Below are 13,644 nucleotides of genomic sequence, written 5' to 3'. Positions count from 1 at the left end.
TCTTGGGAAAGTAGGGGCTCGGGGGTGGGGGACGGGGATCCAGCCACAATCTTGTGAATTTCTTTACCCTTTTTTCATGAACTGTAAGGTCTCCGGCGTCACCGAGGAGCGCTTTTTGTTGTTGCTGTTTTTAAATAACTAATCTGGTAGCTTCGAGATTTCTCCCCCCTCCCTTTAACCGATGATCCTGTCTCCTGTTTCAGTTCAAGATGCCTTTTGAAACTCAGGCATTGTCTCAAGATGAACTCCGAAAGAGATTGTATCAGACATTTAAGAACCGGGGTATTTTGGACACCCTCAAGGTACTTTTAGCCATTTTTTTTTTCTAATAAACAAAAGATGTGGCGCGCTAGTGTCAAAAATAGGTGAATTTAATGGTGGTTACACTGTTACCAATGTTAGATAGGACTTGAATTTTTTTATATTGGGTAGTTTTAAATTGTGGTTTCATTTTGGAGTCTTCAATGCAGAATTGTATACATTTAAACGACAAGTTTCATATTGAAATAAATAATCTTTTTAATAACAAAAACGTTTGATCATGTAACATTGTGTAGAGCTGTTACTCGTTCTTTAACATTCTGAACCTGATATTTTTTAATTTTATCAAACTTGAAATATAAAACAAAGAGAGATTCTTCGGCAGAACGCTTTTGGTAGGTTGTGAAGGGAGACTCTCTAGAATGATAAACAAAATTTTTCATTTTGGCAGCAACCTCTGGGGATCTTGCTGCTTATTGTTCATATGTGGAAAGTAAGGAGAAAATAAATGTCTCTTTCTGAAGACCTTCCTTTAGCAGTTTGTAGGAAAAAAAAAAGTTAAAAGTTAAATTGTGACACACAATCAGGAAAGTGCTGTTTATTTTTTTGTTTTTTTTGAGGCTGGGGTTAAGTGACTTGCCCAGGGTCATATAGCTAGGAAGTGTTAAGTGTCTGGAACCAGATTTGAACTCTGGTCCTTCTGACTTAAGGGCTGATGCTCTATCCACTGCGCCACCTAGCTGCCCCTTGGAAAGTGCTGTTTAAAAAATAGCTGTTCAGAAAAAAAGAGAATATACTTACAATTCACTGTTTTACTAACATGTTCTCCATGACTTTGTATCTAGACAATCAACAAAACAAATTCAAGCTCCCATTTGTAGTTTGTGCCCACCTGTAGCAGAGCATTCCTTATTCCTATTGATCTGATCAGTAACTTGACTCTCACAGTGATGTTTTGGTCTCCTAGAAGGACAGCAACCAATTTCTCTGGTGTGAATATTTAACAATTGGCTTTACTTGTAGTGAATATTTAACAACTGGCTTTACTTGTAGGAAGAGTCAACACATGCCTGCCACTTAAGGTGGTATTTGAGGCTGCTTGTTGCGTGTAATTAAAATTCCAAGAAAATAGATACAAACTAATGGGAGGTAATGGGAGTTGTTTCATATTTGCAAGCCAGCTCACTGATACTTTGTTAACAATAGAATATTTCAGAAAGATTTTTTAAATGTACTCTTTTTTTTCTTTTTCTTTTTTTTTTTTTTTTGGAGGTAGACTCAACTTCGAAACCAGCTCATACATGAGTTGATGCATCCTGTTTTGAGTGGAGAAGTACAGCCACAATCCATTCCTGTTGAAGGAAGCTCACTATTAGTTGGGGCTTCTAATAGTCTTGTGGCAGATCACTTGCGTAGATGTGGCTACGAATATTCACTCTCTGTGTTCTTTCCTGAGAGTGGATTAGAAAAAGAAAAGGTAATCATCATTTCTCTGCCTTCTGATTCACTTTGATTTTCTGTCCTTTATTTTCCTTTCATCAGTAAAACAACATTTTAATACTTCAAATCAACCTTAACTATGTGGTTCCTCAAACTGAATCTTCTCCCTTTTACATCTAACTGGAAAGGAACAAAATAGAATCAGTGTTAATGTAGAAAGATACTCTATCCTCTTTGTAAGGGAGAAAGAACCTTCTGGGTTGAAGGAAGGAAATTTAATATATTAGCTACTTTGATTAAATCAAAATAATATTTTAGAAAGATTTTATATATGTTCCTAGGAATTCCTGTTATTCCTAGATAGTCTATCTTGGACCTTCTTTGAATAGTCTAAATGACTACTTTAACCCTTTTGGAAATTTAGCTAAGGGATAAGAGGGACTGGGACAGGAAGCAGTATGCTAGCTTTATTTGTACATCCTTTGTGGAGCATCAATGTTTGTTGTTCAGTTTTATCAATCAGACATGACTTTGTGGACCCATTTGGGGTTTTCTTGGAAAAAATAGTAGAGTGGTTTTCCATTTCCTTCTCTAGCTCATTTTACTAATGAGGAAACTGAAATAAAGAGGTTAAGTGACTTGTCCAAGTCACACAGCTAATAAGAGTCTGATGCTAGAATTCTGAACTCAGGAAAAGAATTGTTCCTGATTGTAAGCTAGCTGTTCTCATCATAAAAAAGTTTTGAATTATTATTTAGTGATCTAATGATCTTGAAGCACAAAAGTAGCCACCCATCTAATAGTATTTGGACATTTTCTCACAAAACAGTATTATAAGATGTTTTGAGTTATATTGATTTTTTTATAATTTTAATCGAAAGCTGTTTTTCTCCTGAGCTAGTGGTATTATATGAAAAATGCCATATATTAGTTAATTTTCCTTTTTTAGAAAGTAGATTCATGTTGTTCTCCATTTTTATAACTAGTAACTAGACATTGTAGTGGATAAAAATGTTCATCCTGAATACATTCGGAGACTTACTAGCAAGGTGACCTTAAGCAGATCATGTCCTCTTTGAATCAGTTTTCCTATCTGTAAAACAGAACTATTATCATCTACCTTCCAGCATTGTTGTCAGAATCAAATGAGATAATTTTTTTTAAAGAAGTATTTAGTACAGTGCCTAACATAGAACAAACGTCATATAAATGAGAGCTTTTATTATTAATATTCTCTGATCCTATGCTTTGATTCATTTAATAAATTTTTTGAATTTTTTGCTATAGAAGCTATCTAGATATAGGATGATAGATTTGTGGGTTCAATGTTATTTTGTATAAAAATTAAATTCTTTAGTGTACTTACACTTGTACAATTAATTCCAATGTTACTGTGTTTCTTTTCTGATTTTTAAAAAATTTAGCATACATAAAATGACAACATCTTATAACACTAATTTTTAATTTTTTTAAAAGGTATTTACTATGCAAGATCTACTCCAGCTGATTAAAATCAACCCCAAATCCAGTTTCTACAAATCATTGGTAGTATTATTTTAGATTCAGTAAATCATCTTGGGTTTACTTACACAGTTGAATGAATTTAATCCTTTTTTTTTTTTTTTTTTTTTTTTTTAGACTTCAAAGATTCAAAAAGAGAACCAAAAAGGTACAAGATTCATATATTATATTAGAAGTATATAAATTACTATTTTGTTCTTTTATAAAGGGGAAAAATAGTGTTTTAATTTGTATTATTGAGTTTGAATTAAATAATTGGATACTTTTTCCAAATATAATTCCAAGATATTTTAACAACTTTCAATACCATTATTCTCTATGCCTGAGAAAAGTGATTGCTATTAATTTTTTTCCTTTATCTTTGATGAATATGCAAAGCATCTATGACCACTTCAGCATGGGAACACCCTTTACCCTTGCAAAATATCCATGAATTAATTTATAAATTCTAAAGAGTTTCCCAAAACCTAGAAATTAAATAATTTGTCCCATGTCACAGAGGAACCATCTCAATTCATCCTGATCTATATCTTGCCCAGATGATGCCAAAGGAGAGTGAGGTTGGTGAGTTTGCACAGGCATCCTTCACAAATCCAATTCACTTGTAAGTTATGGAGTCACCTTCCTGATTTCTTGGTCCTCTTCCAGAACAAAAGACAAATAACCATCAGAGAGTAGTTGTAACTGCCCTACTGGGAGCCAACTGACTAGAAATGACTGAAATGCATTTAAACAATGCATTTCTTCCTCCCTCCCTGCCTTTCTTCCCTCTCTGCTTTCCCCCCCTTCCCTTCTTCCCTCTCTCCTTCCTTCCTTGACTCCTCTTCTTTTCTTCTTCCCTCTCTCCTTCCCTCTCCTTTTGTTCCTCCCTCCTCTCCCTTTACCTCTGTCCATATAGGGAATCATACCCTTACCTGTAGGTCCTTTGTCCAAAGAAATGTAAATTTTGATCTCTGAAACTTTGAAAGATATCTTGGGGTTTAATAGCTAGATTTCTTTCTCAAGGACCATGTCTTAAATCCAAATTATTATACCTTTAATTGATTGGCCAATTGTAGGTCCCAGCCCGTGCCTCACTTTGTTATTGTTTGGGCCCTGATGGCTAGATGAGAATGTAATTAGTAATTGTTTGTGTTTTGGCCAGAAACTCTTGAGGGTCTTCCCCTCTCATTCATACACATACATTATGTATGTACGTATGCACAATATATATGTATGCATATGTATATACTTTTTTTTTTTTCTTTTGAGTAGGGAAAAGAGGCCATTCTTTGCCTTATTTCTTACCTAGCTTTAATAATTCAAACGGAAGCTTAGAAAAGATTTTAACTTTAAAAAACAATGTCTCCTACTGTCTATATCTTGCCACTGAATACAGATGAATTAGGACGCTGGTGATTTTGAACAGCCTTCCTTCACTTAAGCCCAATTTATTTGCAAGTCATGGAATCGCCTCCTGATAGTATGGGTCCTCTTTGAGAATGAAGGACATTTAATTCTAAAAGTGAAATTTGTACCTTTGTCAAGTCTAGTGTAAAGTACAGTCTTTATGTTTGGTAACACAGATAAAAGAATGGAAGACATAGCAAATTAAACTAGAGTATTGTAACTGGTATTAGTCAGCTGGGTGTGGTATAGTGGATAAGAGTTTTGGCTTTGAGATAGGAAAACCTTCCTGGTTAGAATCCTACCTCCCTTAGTGGTATCACCCAGTGATGTTCTGGATGAGTTTCCTAACCTCTGCCTCATTTTCCTTAGCTGTAAAAAGGAGATGTGTTTATAAACTAAAACATATGTAACTATTAGGTATTATTAACAAATTATAGCAAAATTCAGATTTTAATAAATTCACTTAAAAGCCATATACATTTTTGACTTCTCAGTCTTCTTCTGACCATTCTATTTAAATAAATATTTGTTTAAATGAATTGAATTTAAATTTGCTTTAGCCATCAATTGGATACTATTGCATAGAATTATTTTTGAAGTGGGATTTTTGTAGCACTTAACATTAATTGAGAAGTTGCCCAATAAATTGTCTTGTCTTTATAAGTATTTTTAAATGTCCTAAAACAGTGGTTCCCAACCTTTTCAGATATACCTATACATTTGTAATTAGATCTATAATTAGTTTTCAGTGATAAATTCATTTAAAAGTTAAGGGCTCTTAGCCAACTAAGTCCCATACATTGCAGATAACAAAATTTATACAATTGAAATTAAAGCATTAGCTTTTAGAATAATTATGTAAACTGTGGTAATTGGTTTTAGAACAATGGAAATGTGCAATAAATTTTTGAATAAGTTTTTGTCTGTTGCAAATAACAGAGGATATATTTCTGATTCATTTGGTACAAAGTAACATAATTATAGAAAGAAAAATTTAAAAAATTAAAATTACTGAAAATTGTATCTAAAGATAAGCCTACATTGATAATAAGATAAAATATGGATATTGTTATTTAAAATTTGAACAGCATAGAGCAAACTTTTTTAAAATCTTCATATGTATGTCAGAAAGTTCAGAGAACTTTATCCATATCTCAGCAAATTTGCATGCTTGTGTTCTCATACAATGAAGTTGAATTACTTAAAGAATTATCTAAAATCAGTAAGGTTTTAAATGTTAATGTTGTTATTTTTGTAGTGTTTTTCAACAGCTGGGCTAGAGTAACTTGATCAGTGTGCAAAAAAGAGCTTTAATGACTGATGAACTAGAAATAATTGATAATCATAGGTTGGAAAATTTCAGGACTGGTTAACAGTCATTGTTTTTAATTCAAAATCTTTAGACACTTTAAATCCAGGTTAAGTTTTTTTTTTAAATAGGAATTCTAGAAAGCAGAATAAGCATTTTATTAACATCAAAATTTTGTTTATCAGAGTATGCACCTTTTTTGATTTTCTTCAAAACATCAGACTTTAGCTGCTTAATTTAAAAAAAAATTAATTCTTTTGAATTTTTTTTTTTCCCAATGAACAAAAGTCTGACTTTTCTCCCTCTAATCCCAAACACTGTCCTTCCCAATTAAATCAGAAGTTGATTGGTGGATTCTATTTTCACTTTGTCCTCTAAAGAGATTCATGGAGTCATGAAGTGTTGGACATGACTGAAATGACTGAACAACATTAAGATTTCTTGAAATATGTCTAGGCTCTTTTTTTTTTTTTTTGTCATAACATTCAGGTAGTCCAATTTAAAAATTTTTTCTCCTTGATTTGTTTTAACTTAAATTATTTTAACCTGTGAGACAATCTTATATTTTCTTCAATTTTTCCATCTTTTGACTTTGTTTTAATATTTCTTGGTATCTTATGGAATCATTGATTTCTGGTTGGTATGATACAAAAAAAAAATTGGCATTTGAATTTTCAAGGGAGTTTGTTGAGTATGGCTCTTGTTCCAAATTATCAAATCCTTTTTCAATTCTTCTGTAACTTAATGATTTTTGTTTTTTATTCTAGCTCTTTCATTAAAAAAAAAATTTCTTCAAGGAATTCTGGTAGAATTTCTGGTTAAGTAGGGTCTTTCTTTGAGACTTTGCTTGAAGGTGTTTTGGAGTCATTCCCTTCTTATGGCTTTATCTCTTAAGCCTATCTGTCACCATAGTAGTTCTTTATGGTAGGATTTTTTTTTTTTTAATTTCCTTATTCTTCAAGTCTATTTTCTAATTTTACATTAGATGTTAGGTCAGGGTTCTGTATACTCTGAAAGGAAAATCTGGGATTATTCTATTGCTGCTTTCTTGACCAGGATCATAGGAACAACTCAGACTGGGGATCTATGAGCTTTTTTGTTCTCAGAGTGATCTGATCCAGTCAAAGTCTGCTTGCTGCTCCCTGATCTGAACTCTGGAAGTTCTTAACCTGGGTTTGGGTCTGAGCATCAATAGACTGTTTCTGGACTCAGCCCCAATTAGCTGGCCAGAAAACTGTGCTTATTCAGAAAGATCCACAGGTTTCTCTCTTTGGTCTAGGATTCCTGCCCAAGTTATTCCTTTACAGGCTTCAGACTGGACTTGAGGCTAGATTTGAGACTTATTTGTGCTCTTGGGCTCAAGAGTCACATAGTACTGCAGAGTATATAGTACTTCAGAGCTTGCTATTTTCTCTGTATGGAGCCTTGGGCCACTTCAAAAAGCTACTTCTGAGTGCAGGTCTCCTCAGTTTTACCTTAGATTTGTGATCCATAACCAGGTAGTAGACTACTAAGCCTCCAGTTTGTACCCACTTTTCATATGAGGTATAGGTCTGGAACCTTGCTATGGTGCACCACCTCTCCCTGAATATCAGTGCCCTTTTGACCAGACCCTATAGTTCTTTTTATTTTCCTCTGTCAACCTACACTGGACAGTTGACTCATTAATCTTTTTTAGATTCCCAGTTAGAATTGAATCTGACATGTTTTTAAATCTCTTTGGAGGAGTTTTGGAGGAGAGCTCACTAGCTTGCTTTCTGCTATTCAACTGTTATGGCTTTCCTCCTCCATTGAATTCCATTTTAAAAGCAATCAAACCAATGCTTGCAGTAAAAGTTTTTTTTACTGTCTACTTAATTTCTATTTTCTCTGCCTTTTAGAAATTTTAATCTTTTGTCTGAATTGCTGCCATAAGAGAAATGCACTTTTGATTGCATTTTTCAGTTCACAAAGCTAAAATGTGCTTTGTTTCTCTCATCATAATATTTTTATTCTTTATAATTATTTGCATAACACAAAAAGCTGATGAAACTTTGAATTTTTCTTTGAATTGTATGTTTTATAATCTGTACTGTAGAGCAGGCATCCATATATCTTTTTCTGTTTTAGAGATAATTTGACCATGCTTGTTAAGTTTCATCAAATCTTTGTTCATGTAATAAATAGCTGGCTTTTATTTTTGTTTTTGTATTTTCTTTTGTATTGGCAATGTTTCCATTCGAAATATCTTCTTAAAGGCTTAAAAATTTTTTTTTTTACAACTTTTGGCAACATAGTATATAGCAGGATATCACATCCAGCAACAACAGTAAATAAGTAGGCTGGCATGTGGATACCCTCAACTAACTTGACCTAATCACATTAATTGAATTTTGACTCATATTACATATGATTTGGAATACTTATAAATTACACAAAGTATAATTTGGCATTTTAAAAACTTACATTATTTGTGACCTGGCTGTGACTTTTTAAAAAATTATATATTTTTTCAATAACAAAAGCATTTTATATGCATACATTTGAAAAAGTAAAAATGTGTATGTATGTGACACATTCAGGCTATGGAAAATACATTTGCTTATTATACTGAGTTATTTTTGAGAGAGACCTTTTGCAGTAATTTACAAAGCATAAATACTTTCCCTAAATACTGGGAACATAGAACCTTGGAATTTTCTCACCGAAGTGTTTCCATTTTTTTTTATGAAAGATATTAAAAGAATTCCTCTCTGTTCTTACTCCATTTATGTCTTTATCAAAAACACTCACCCTTCTCCAAACTGGGTTCTGTTGTAGTAGGCAATCCTTAGGAGGGATAGCAGGATTGAAAATAATGTTATGGGAAAGGTGAATAGCCACTACCATAGAGATTGTAAGGCATTCTTAGATACTTTTAAAATATAAATAAGCCCCAAATTTTAACTTTTCAAAGACCATCAGTTTATGTAAGTGCTTTGAAATCGAACAGGCCCTTGTTTTGAAGGGCTATTTACAAAATAGTCCAATCCCTATGTTTTGTAAGATGAAGACATTAATTAAAAGCCTCTTGAGAAGTTTTGTTCTGTGGAAGTTTGTCTTGTCTTCCTTTCAATGACAAATTGATAAATTATTTGGGGAGGTCAATTTTAGTACACAAAAAGATTGTTTCAAGGAACCCATTTGTGTACTTAAAGAATGATAATACTAGAGTCTTCCCTCAGATTTTAACATTTCACAACTTTCATCTGTTAATTGTTTTAATTGCCTACTTTGGGATTTCTGAAGTTCTTAAATTTAAAATTTTAGGGCCTGAATTGGGCAATATAATTAGAAGTAGCTAGGTGATATCCTGTAATAAGTGCTGTGTCTGGAGTCAGGAAGAGTTCAAATGTAACCTTATATACTTAATTGGTGTGATTCTAGGCAAGTCTTTGTATGTTTCAGGATCCTCAGTGGTAAAATGGAAATAACACCTATCTTTCTGGATGGTTTTGAGAATCTTATAAGATATTTCAAAAGAGTTTAGCATAGTTCAAAAGAGCTTAAGTAGATGCCTAATAAGTGCTTGTTTTGCATTTTCCTTTCTTTCAATATTATAAAGTTGAGCTCAGAAAGGGAAAACATACCAGAGTACTTTAAATATGCAGAATAATGCTATTGCTTTTAATAAGAACAATATTACTTGCTAATTTAGTTGGTTTTACAACTCTCTATATTAAAAGGATTTAATAAGTACTGAGCCCAGATCTATATCTATATCTATATCTATATCTATATCTATATCTATATCTATATCTATATCTATATCTATATCTAAAATCACTGAGGCTTATTGAACCATTGATAATTACCTTTCAGTGACTTGCTTATATGTTGTTATTCTGATGTGTCATATGTAAAGGGAGGAACTGGACCTGTAATTTGTTGGTTTAAGGAGAAGGCTCTTTCTCTGCAACATACAGTACTAGAAAGATGCTAAGAGCTCTGAAAAGTTGTGATTTGCCAGAATTGCATAACTGTTGTGTATCATAGGTGACTCGAACTAAGATCTTGTTTCTAAGCCAATTCTTTATTCACTGTGTCACTCTACTTTTCATATATAATTAATTTTTTCCTTTTCTGGTCAGGTTTCTCATTATTGAAGAAAATTCTGTTTATTTAGCAGGATTTTTCTTTTTCAAAAACTTTAATTCCTTTTTGTTTTTATATCATCTTCATTTAAAAATATATTACTATCCAATGAACCATCCTTGTAACAAAGATTCAAAAAGAAAAGGAGGGAAACCAGCAAAACAAACATATCAGTTGTGTCAGTATAAATGATAACAGGCTCTATACCCACTAGAGATCATCACTTTTGCAAACTTTTGTTCTTTATTAACTATTTTGATTAGCTTTTTTAGATGCTTGAAAAATTCTTCTTGTTGTTTATTTAAGTGAGTGAATGGTAAATCATTAGATCTTGACTTCTTTTTTGTTCTTTGGAGAAACTTTTTCTATGCTTATGTGAAGTGAAAATTTTTATTTTTAACTTTGATTCATACATTTTATAAATTTACATGTTGTGGGTTTTTTTTTTTTTTTTTTTTTTTTTTTTTAGGTTTTCTTATGCAGATATTGATGGAATTGACAGAATATCATCTATCCAGGGAAAGTTGCAATATGGAGACTCAAACAAGTTCGGCATTATTACCTTCTGGTGAATCACTTGGTAACCATTGCTTTCCTTTAATTTTTTACTATGGATGAGGTGTTTTCTCTTTTTTTAAAACATATAAAAATGAGTCCATATCCTATTCTATTTTATATCTTGTTAACCTTTTCACTGGGGTAACCCAGTTCTGAGTTGTGAGAGAACTTCATTCTGTGGAATCCTATTGCTAAAATGAGCCAAGGCAGGTAGTGTAGTACAATAGGAAAAGCACTGAATCTGGAATTGGAGGAGCTGGATTTGAATTCTGGCTCTTCCACTTATTTCTTCTGTGACATGGGACAAGTCACTTAAAACTGCTGGACCTCAATTTATTCATCTTTAAACTGTGGGTATTGGATTTGTTCAAGTATGAATTTTTTCCAGTACTTCCACATCCTTATCAGAGGGGGTTATTAAAAGTATTTATTTTATACCTCTTAATGAGGGGTTTGCTCCATAGAGGATAGTATTAATTTGGTACATAAAATTTAAGTGTAGAATTATAAAGCTAAAATGGACCTTAGAAATTCTGCATTTTAACCATCTTATTTAAACACTTGAAGTTGGACTCCTAAGAAATTAACTTATTGCCAAATTTCATAAATCTAGTTAATTTGGGATCTGGGACTCCTAAAAATCATATTTGTGGTGATTTACATAAACTTTTAAATAGCAGTGTTGCTATACAGTCCCCCTTGTAGCTTGTTCATTTTCTCATAGTTCTGTGTTGATAGAGTCATTCTACATTTTGCAGTGTCACACAATAGAGTTTGAAGGGACCTTAGGGTCAGCCAAATTAGCCTCTGCATGGAGCATTTGGTTATCCAGCCTGGTGATAAGGAACTCAGTTTATCCCTAGGTGATCAATTTTGTTGTGAGGAACTTTTTACTTAGTAAATTTTTCTTTATGTTGAACTGTAAGTTATCCCTCTTTATTCTACTTATTCATTGGTCCAAGTTTTGTCCTTTGGGGCTAATTTATAAGTGTAGTCTTGGTCTGTTTGAGAGTTTTGCATGCATTTAAAGACAGTAACCCATGTAGTCAGTCAACCAGCTAGGACTTATAAGTACCTGCTGTGGACTGGGTTCTTTGCCAAATGCTAGACAAAGAAAAGCTAAAAATAGTCCCTACTTTCAAATAGCCTGCAATCTAATTGGGGAGACAACATACAAATACAAGACACATTGGAAGTTGTCTCAGAGGAAAGGCATTAATGTTACAGAAGACTGGGAAAGGCCTATTGCTGAAGATTGAAATTGAGCTGCAACTTGAAAGAAGTCAGAGAGGTCAGGAGGAGTCAGAGATGAGGAAAGAAAACATCCCAGGAAGCACCTAGTGAAAATGAAGAGAATTGAGAGGTGGAAGATCACATGGAAAGAATAGTAAAGAATACCACATTACTAGATGACAGAATATATGCAGAAAATAAGGTGTGAGAAGATCAGAAAAGTAGTAAGGGGCTATAGTATGTTTAAAAGCTAGGTTTTCTATTGATCTTGTAGGTAAAACTGGGGTTTATTGAATTAAGATAGTTAGAAGTTCAGTTTGACAGCCAAGGAGAAGATGGGGTGGAGTGGGAAGAGACTTGACTCAGAGAACCTAATTAACCAGTAGAGTATTGCAATAATCCAGTTTTGAGGTGATGAGCATGTACCCTAGAATGTTGGCAGTATCAGAGGAAAAAAAGGAGCATAATACAAAAGACAGAACAGACTGAGGATTATATGTTTATAAGCCTGGATAACTGGGAGGAATATTGTACCCTTGACAATAATAATTATGTCCAGAAGAAGAAAAAGATTTGGGGTAAAGATAGTAAGTTCAGTCTTGGATATGTTGAATTTAAAGATACTACGGGGTATCTGATTCAAGATGTCCACTAAGCAAATGGAGGAGTGCAAATAGGAGTCAGGAGAGAGTTAGGACTGAATAAAAAGATATGCGAATCATCTGTATAGAAAGATCATTAAATCATTGGGAGCTGATGATATCATCAAGAGAAATATAAAAACAGAAGAGAAGAGGGCCTAAAACAGCACCTTGAGGTTCACCGTTAGAGACTATAATCTGAATGAAAAACCAGCAAAGGAGCTGTGATGTGGAGTGATCAGACAAAAAAACCACAATCAATCTTATTTGTATGTAGTTATATGCATATACTTAGTAGCTGCGTGATTTGGAGAAATCACTTAATTTCTGTTTGCCTCAGTTTCCTTAATCATAAAATGGAGGTAGTAACAGCAACTGCCTTGAAGGATTATTGTATCAAATGGGATAAATTTTTTTTAAAAAGATCTTAGCACAGCATTTGGCCCATATTGTAAGTTGTATACAATTTATAAGTTGTAAATGCTTCTTCACTCTTTGTTTTGCCATTATGGATTGAACTGAATTCTAAGCTGCTATAGAGTTATCCAATTTGTATCCTAACATTTTTCCATAGCTGAAAAATTTCAACTCATTGATGAGCAATTTGCAGATATTTATCCTCAACGCCTTAAACTGGAATCATTAGAAACAAAGCTCAATGAATATAAGAAAGAAATAGAACAGCAGCTTCAATCAGAAATGTCTCAAAAGGTCAGTTTTGTAAATCTTGCTACTAAAATGAAAAGAAGAAATACATTGGCATATCTTGAAATGGCTTAATTCAAAGTAACAATTTCAATGAACATTTAAAGTATTTAGCAAAAAATAATAATCTTTTCATTTGCTCATATAATTCTTTTTTTCTCTTCTGTTGCTTTTTCCTTCCTGTAACTGCTTATTGAGAGGATATTGGTAGTATTGTGAACAAAACATCTGGAAATGAATGTTTCTGAAAAAAATATTAAACAGCCAGTTTAAATTTTGTGCTTTAGTTGAAGCATTTTAAGGATATTGAAATAGCAAGAATGAGGATGGAAGAAAAAAGAAGACTCCAGAAAGAAATGACTGAACTGCGGCAAGAGTTTGAAAAAACACACCAGGCAAAATCCGAAGCTCTTATTTTTCGAGAAAAGAATGCTATTGAAAGACTTCAGAAGCATCAGGAGGTAGTACTCTAAT

The 13,644-nt window shown here is 33.0% G+C and overlaps 1 protein-coding gene across 11 annotated transcripts in view; it reads left to right on the top strand.

The window, feature by feature from the left end:
• The window catches only part of OFD1 (OFD1 centriole and centriolar satellite protein), a 43,678-nt gene that overhangs the window by 466 nt on the left and 29,568 nt on the right, over positions 1-13,644 (top strand). For 8 of the 11 annotated variants that reach the window (XR_012487941.1, XR_012487940.1, XM_074299971.1 and 5 more), the window contains exons 2-8: positions 204-302; positions 1,538-1,738; positions 3,178-3,246; positions 3,340-3,370; positions 10,503-10,613; positions 13,040-13,176; positions 13,458-13,631. Coding sequence is in view for 9 of the 11 variants with exons in the window: in XM_074299971.1 (XP_074156072.1) it covers positions 210-302; positions 1,538-1,738; positions 3,178-3,246; positions 3,340-3,370; positions 10,503-10,613; positions 13,040-13,176; positions 13,458-13,631 (816 nt within the window). In the remaining 2 variants the exon portion in view is untranslated. Of the gene's footprint in view, positions 1-203; positions 303-1,533; positions 1,739-3,177; positions 3,247-3,339; positions 3,371-10,502; positions 10,614-13,039; positions 13,177-13,457; positions 13,632-13,644 lie in introns of all 11 variants that reach the window. The other 3 variants (XM_074299973.1, XM_074299974.1, XM_074299972.1) reach the window with 2 other exon arrangements.

Source organism: Sminthopsis crassicaudata, chromosome 3, assembly GCF_048593235.1.
Source record: "Sminthopsis crassicaudata isolate SCR6 chromosome 3, ASM4859323v1, whole genome shotgun sequence".
Classification (NCBI taxonomy): domain Eukaryota; kingdom Metazoa; phylum Chordata; class Mammalia; order Dasyuromorphia; family Dasyuridae; genus Sminthopsis; species Sminthopsis crassicaudata.
This window is presented reverse-complemented; position numbering and strand designations above follow the sequence as displayed.